Source organism: Entelurus aequoreus, linkage group LG13 (genome assembly GCF_033978785.1).
Source record: "Entelurus aequoreus isolate RoL-2023_Sb linkage group LG13, RoL_Eaeq_v1.1, whole genome shotgun sequence".
Classification (NCBI taxonomy): domain Eukaryota; kingdom Metazoa; phylum Chordata; class Actinopteri; order Syngnathiformes; family Syngnathidae; genus Entelurus; species Entelurus aequoreus.
In genome coordinates, this window is record NC_084743.1 from 1,535,340 (window position 1) to 1,542,839 (window position 7,500).

General features: G+C 38.8%; 1 protein-coding gene across 2 annotated transcripts in view; it reads right to left on the reverse strand.

Annotated features, from left to right (window-relative positions):
* The window catches only part of LOC133663046 (F-BAR and double SH3 domains protein 2-like), a 129,801-nt gene that overhangs the window by 14,121 nt on the left and 108,180 nt on the right, over positions 1 to 7,500 (reverse strand). For both annotated transcript variants that reach the window (XM_062067228.1, XM_062067227.1), the window contains 3 exons: positions 7,074 to 7,157; positions 5,559 to 5,736; positions 4,254 to 4,474 (listed from right to left, as the gene is read on the reverse strand). In XM_062067228.1, coding sequence (XP_061923212.1) covers positions 4,254 to 4,474; positions 5,559 to 5,736; positions 7,074 to 7,157 — 483 coding nt within the window. The remainder of the gene's footprint in view (positions 1 to 4,253; positions 4,475 to 5,558; positions 5,737 to 7,073; positions 7,158 to 7,500) is intronic.

Consider the following 7,500-nt stretch of genomic DNA (forward strand, 5'->3'; position numbering starts at 1 on the left):
AATAGCACAAGGGAGACCCCCGGACTGTTGAACAACTTAAGCTGTACATCAAGCAAGAATGGGAAAGAATTCCACCTGAGAAGCTTCAAAAATGTGTCTCCTCAGTTCCCAAACCTTTACTGAGTCTTGTTAAAAGGAAAGGCCATGTAACACAGTGGTGAACATGCCCCTGTGACAACTTTTTTGCAATGTGTTGCTGCCATTAAATTCTAAGTTCATGATTATTTGCACCAAAAAAAAGAAGTTTCTCAGTTTGAACATGAAATATCTTGTCTTTGCAGTCTATTCAATTGAATATAAGTTGAAAAGGATTCGCAAATCATTGTATTCTGTTTTTATTTACCATTTACACAACGTGACAACTTCACTGCTTTTGCGTTTTGTAAATGTTTATATAGAAATTACCCAGAAAGCTTAGTGCAAGGAACAGGAAGTAGGTCTGAAATACGACATATTGTGCCGCCTGATCGATAAAGAGTTGATATATTGTTACGCGTCGTTGTTCCAGCTTGGTCCACACGAGAAACAAACATAAGTTTTGATTAGACAGTTGACGTGTCGCTCAGAGACCAGACGGAAACACAGCTGATTGGCCAAAATGTGCGGAGAAGTAGCAGGCTTTGTGTCAGAATAATTGTATCGAAGTTATCACTAAACTTTTGTGTTTCAATGAGTTCCCGGCGAGCAGACAAAAGCTGTCTTTAATCCTACCAAGAAGTAGGCTTGGAAAACTCCACTCTGTAGGATGGGAAGCAACATGAAGGTGTTCTGTTTCTTTCATGTATTGTAATCAACAGAAAGATATTGTCTTGACCCAAGAACTACAAAGCGAAGAGGAAGCAGGACCATACTCCACTCCAGGCACCGCTTCTTTAAACTCTTTTACGACCTTTTCTGTGAACTGTTTTACGACCTTTTCTGTGAACTGTTTACGACCTTTTCTTTTGAACTGTTGTAATCAAAGGTGATGGCTGTTTACGACCCCTGTCCCTTAGAAACAGCTGTTGCCAGGTAATCAGGGAAATGTTTAATCAAAGGCGATGGCTGTTTACGACCCCCGTCCCTTAGAAACAGCTGTTGCCATGTAATCAGGGAAATTTTTAATCAATCAATCAATCAATCAATGTTTATTTATATAGCCCTAAATCACAAGTGTCTCAAAGGGCTGTACAAGCCACAACGACATCCTCGGTACAGAGCCCACATACAGAGCCCATAATCACATTTTTAATCAAAGGTGATGGCTGTTTACGACCCCTGTCCCCTAGAAACAGCTGTTGCCATGTAATCAGGGAAATTTGTAATCATATTTTTAATCAAAGGTGATGGCTGTTTACGACCCCCGTACCTTAGAAACAGCTGTTGCCATGTAAGCAGGGACATTTTTAATCACATTTTTAATCAAAGGTGATGGCTGTTTACGACCCCCATCCCTTAGAAACAGCTGTTGCCATGTAATCAGGGACATTTTTAATCAAAGGCGATGGCTGTTTACGACCCCCGTCCCTTAGAATCAGCTGTTGCCATGTAATCAGGGAAATTTTTAATCACATTTTTAATCAAAGGTGATGGCTGTTTACGACCCCCGTCCCTTAGAAACAGCTGTTGCCATGTAATCAGGGAAATTTTTAATCAATCAATCAATCAATCAATGTTTATTTATATAGCCCTAAATCACAAGTGTCTCAAAGGGCTGTACAAGCCACAACGATATCCTCGGTACAGAGCCCACATACAGAGCCCATAATCACATTTTTAATCAAAGGTGATGGCTGTTTACGACCCCTGTCCCCTAGAAACAGCTGTTGCCATGTAATCAGGGAAATTTGTAATCATATTTTTAATCAAAGGTGATGGCTGTTTACGACCCCCGTACCTTAGAAACAGCTGTTGCCATGTAATCAGGGACATTTTTAATCACATTTTTAATCAAAGGTGATGGCTGTTTACGACCCCCATCCCTTAGAAACAGCTGTTGCCATGTAATCAGGGACATTTTTAATCACATTTTTAATCAAAGGCGATGGCTGTTTACGACCCCCGTCCCTTAGAAACAGCTGTTGCCATGTAATCAGGGAAATTTTTAATCACATTTTCAATCAAAGGTGATTGCTGTTTACGACCCCCATCCCTTAGAAACAGCTGTTGCCATGTAATCAGGGAAATTTTTAATCACATTTTTAATCAAAGGTGATGGCTGTTTACGACCCCCGTCCCTTAGAAACAGCTGTTGCCATGTAATCAGGGACATTTTTAATCAAAGGCGATGGCTGTTTACGACCCCCGTCCCTTAGAATCAGCTGTTGCCATGTAATCAGGGAAATTTTTAATCACATTTTTAATCAAAGGTGATGGCTGTTTACGACCCCCATCCCTTAGAAACAGCTGTTGCCATGTAATCAGGGAAATTTTTAATCACATTTTTAATCAAAGGTGATTGCTGTTTACCACCCCCATCCCTTAGAAACAGCTGTTGCCATGTAATCAGGGAAATTTTTAATCACATTTTTAATCAAAGGTGATGGCTGTTTACGACCCCCGTCCCTTAGAAACAGCTGTTGCCATGTAATCAGGGACATTTTTAATCACATTTTTAATCAAAGGCGATGGCTGTTTACGACCCCCGTCCCTTAGAAACAGCTGTTGCCATGTAATCAGGGAAATTTTTAATCACATTTTTAATCAAAGGTGATTGCTGTTTACGACCCCCGTCCCTTAGAAACAGCTGTTGCCATGTAATCAGGGAAATTTTTAATCACATTTTTAATCAAAGGTGATGGCTGTTTACGACCCCCGTCCCTTAGAAACAGCTGTTGCCATGTAATCAGGGAAATTTTTAATCAAAGGCGATGGCTGTTTACGACCCCCGTCCCTTAGAATCAGCTGTTGCCATGTAATCAGGGAAATTTTTAATCACATTTTTAATCAAAGGTGATGGCTGTTTACGACCCCCATCCCTTAGAAACAGCTGTTGCCATGTAATCAGGGAAATTTTTAATCACATTTTTAATCAAAGGTGATGGCTGTTTACCACCCCCATCCCTTAGAAACAGCTGTTGCCATGTAATCAGGGAAATTTGTAATCACATTTTTAATTAAAGGCGATGGCTGTTTACGACCCCCGTCCCTTAGAAACAGCTGTTGCCATGTAATCAGGGAAAATTTCAATCACATTTTTATTCAAAGGTGATGGCTGTTTACGACCCCCGTCCCTTAGAAACAGCTGTTGCCATGTAATCAGGGAAATGTTTAATCACATTTTTAATCAAAGGTGATGGCTGTTTACGACCCCCATCCCTTAGAAACAGCTGTTGCCATGTAATCAGGAACATTTTTAATCAAAGGCGATGGCTGTTTACGACCCCCGTCCTTTAGAATCAGCTGTTGCCATGTAATCAGGGAAATTTTTAATCACATTTTTAATCAAAGGTGGTGGGTGTTTACGACCCCCATCCCTTAGAAACAGCTGTTGCCATGTAATCAGGGAAATTTTTAATCACATTTTTAATCAAAGGTGATGGCTGTTTACCACCCCCATCCCTTAGAAACAGCTGTTGCCATGTAATCAGGGAAATTTTTAATCACATTTTTAATCAAAGGTGATGGCTGTTTACGACCCCCGTCCCTTAGAATCAGCTGTTGCCATGTAATCAGGGAAATTTTTAATCACAATTTTAATCAAAGGTGATGGCTGTTTACGACCCCCATCCCTTAGAAACAGCTGTTGCCATGTAATCAGGGAAATTTTTAATCACATTTTTAATCAAAGGTGATGGCTGTTTACCACCCCCATCCCTTAGAAACAGCTGTTGCCATGTAATCAGGGAAATTTTTTATCACATTTTTAATCAAAGGCGATAGCTGTTTACGACCCCCGTACCTTAGAAACAGCTGTTGCCATGTAATCAGGGAAATTTTTAATCACATTTTTAATCAAAGGCGATGGCTGTTTACGACCCCCGTCCCTTAGAAACAGCTGTTGCCATGTAATCAGGGAAAGTCCAAATAAAAGAGGTGGCGTACAATCTTTCGCCAGAGCGTGCTGGGAGACTGTCCAAGAGTACAGCCCAGACGTCTCTCTTCAAATTGAGCCAAATTTGATTAATTTGTTTAATGCTTTGCTTCTTGTCTTGTTTAATAGAACCTGACACTTTGGACTTAGCGTATTTTGTGGTGATTGGTTGAATTTTCCGCAAAAAAAACCTGCAGGTACTGAACATAACAGTGAGATTTCTGTATGGGCGGTACTCTACCTGTATTCCGTTGGGCCCTCCCACACTCGTCTCTCCGTTCTCCGTCAGATCCTCCACCAAAACCGAGGGGAAAACGCCCACCCGTCCGTTGAGCTCCCCCTCCCAGAAGCCGTCGTCTGTCTGCGTGTCTCGGCTCAGAAGGCGAATCACCGCTCCCTCCGCGAATGTCAGCTCCTCCTCCGCCTGGCCCTCGTAATCGTACAGCGCCCGCACGTACACCACTGTGGGGAGAATGGCAGAAAATAACTACATTTGTGCAGAAAATAATGCTAAGAAGAAGACATAAATGTTTTTTGTTTTTTTTGTTATTTAAAATAAATAAATAAATAAAAATAACAAAAAGAAGAAGACATAAATAATGGTTTCACTATTTAGTAAGCGATTATTTGTAAATTGTGAATAATGGGCAACAACTCCAGTTTTCCTCTAAATATACCTTTTTACAAATGGAGTTTGTTAGAGGAATATTTTTTCCACCTTTGAGCAAAATGGAACACTATACGTCCTTTTAATTGAGGGCCACATCGCAAGCATCCAAACAAGAGAAGAATAAGTGATTATTACATTTGAACAGAAGTGTAGATAGAACATGTTAAAAGAGAAAGTAAGCAGATATTAACAGTAAATCAACAAGTAGATTAATAATTAATGTTCTACCACTTGTCCTTTATAATGTTGACAAAAAAATATAATGGAAAATAACACAATATGTTACTGCATACGTCAGCAGCTAAATTAGGAGTCTTTGTTTGTTTACTTACTACTAAAAGACAAGTTGTTTAGTATGTTCACTATTTTATTTAAGGACAAACTTGCAATAAGAAACCCTAAGATTTTCTGTTAAAATAAACCAATAATAATAATAATAATAATAATAATAGATTTTATTTGTAAACAAAGCACTTTACATTGAGCTAACAACCTCAAAGTGCTACAGTGTATTAAAAAAATAAATAAAAAGATAATAAAAATAAAAAAAGATAAAAACTAGAACTAGCACGCATATATCTAAAAATATATATTTTTTTTTTTAAAAAGAAGGGTTTTAAGCGTTTTTTAAAAGCATCCACAGTCTGTGGTGCCCTCAGGTGGTCAGGGAGAGCGTTCCACAGACTGGGAGCGGCGGAGCAGAAAGCCCGGTCTCCCATTGTTCGTAGTTTTGTCCTCGGAGGATGCCATTTTTTGTGGTCCCCTTTATTTAGAAAAGTATCGAAAAGTACCAAAATACGATTTGGTATTTGGAGACTAGTGGCTCCACAACATGTGGTTGTAGTACAGTTCTGCTATGCCGGTCACAATCCTTACTGTTAACATCTCCGTTGATGCAGCCGGAGTGCAGCTCTGGCTCAGTGGAGTTGGAGGAAGTGTGCGAGCGAGCGTCCAGCGTTGCCAGGGACTGAAGCATGCTCAGCAAACTGTTGGAGGCGGGAAACTGCAGATATTTCTCGGGAACATAACCCACGTGTCCGACCTTATTGCGAGCCTGCGGGGACACATGCAAAGATTTCGGGACGTCACTCCAGACAAAACAGTCTGGTCAACATATGAAATAACACGTGTGTGTAAAAATTTGAAGTGCTTCCCCCTCTGGTCAACATATGAAATAACAAGTGTGTGTAAAAATGTGAAGTGCTCCCCCTCTGGCCAACATATGTAATAACAAGTGTGTGTAAACATTTGAAGTGCTTCCCCCTCTGGTCAACATATGTAATAACAAGTGTGTGTAAAAATTTGAAGTGCTCCCCCTGTGGTCAACATATGAAATAACAAGTGAGTGTAAAAAGTTGAAGTGCTCCCCCTCTGGTCAACATATGTAATAACAAGTGTGTGCAAGAAATTGAAATGTGCCACCTTTGGCAAAATTAATAACAAAAATACAAATAAATATGTATATAGAGACTTACTGTAATAACTTGAAGTAAATAATGAAGATTAAAAACCAATTACAAACCACAAAAAAAATTAAAAAGCAGTCTTTTTCTCACAATGTGTCAACTTTTTTATTATAAAATTGGGAACAATTTCTCATATTATTTCTGTTTCTGTAATATTGCAATATTTTCTAGTAAAATTATTACTTTTTTTATGCAAAATCATTACTTTTTAATGCAAAATGGTGACATTTGTCATATAAAACTCCAAGTTTTATCACAATATTGCCAACTTTTTTGTTGTTCTTGTAAAATAGTGACATTTTTTTGAGTAAAATGATGACTTTTGTCATAATTTTGCAGAGTAAAATTCCGATTATTATTATAATGTTGCCAACATTATTAAACTTTTCTTATAAAATTGTGACTTTTGTTGAGTTAAATTATTAACCTTTTCATAGAATTGACAACATTTTAAGCTTTTCTTGTAAAATTGCGACTGTTATTGAGTAAAATTCCAACTTTTATCATAATATTGCACAAACGTTCAGTTTTTCTTGTAAAATTTTGACTTGCGTTGAGTATAATTACGACTTGCATTATAACACCGCAAAAAGTCCAAGTTTTTTTTCGTGAAACTGTGACCTTTTTCTTGTGAAATTCCAACAAATTTTTCACAAAAAAGCTTTTTTATATTTGCATAGTATGTATATATTATTAATGTTGTAAATACTACTACTACTACTACTACTAATAATAATAATAATAATAATAATAATAATCTTTATATATCTAGAAAGGGTGGTCCTAAAGAGGTAGGCATTATTCTGAGGTCTCAAGAAGGTCAGAAATACACAAATGTGTGTGTGTGTTTGTGTGTGTGTGTGTGCGTGGCGGGGGGGGGGGGGGGGGGGGTGGGGGGGGGGGGGGTGTATGTGTGCTCACACACCTTAACCCAGTCCTCCATGTCCCCATCCTCAATCACCTCCAGCATCTCCTGCTCATCAATAGTTAGCTCATCTGGTTGAGAGGCCTGGTGGACACACAAGTGATGGACACACAAGTGATGAACACACAAGTGGTGGACACACAAGTGACGGACACACAAGTGATGGACACATAAGTCTTTACCACAGCAGGAATCGTAGTTGAAGTACATTTTCAATAAAACCTTACTGGCTCTTTGCCGCTCATGTTCATTTATTATTGTGTATTATTATTAGGTATGCCCCGCTCAACATTTTTTACCTCTGATCCGATACTTTGACAATAGATAGTGGAAGTGAAAATGTTTTATAGCAAGTTACTAAAGCGGGGGTACCCAAACCAAACCTTTTTACCGACTGAGGGCCAAAGACCGATGAATCAAAGGATGC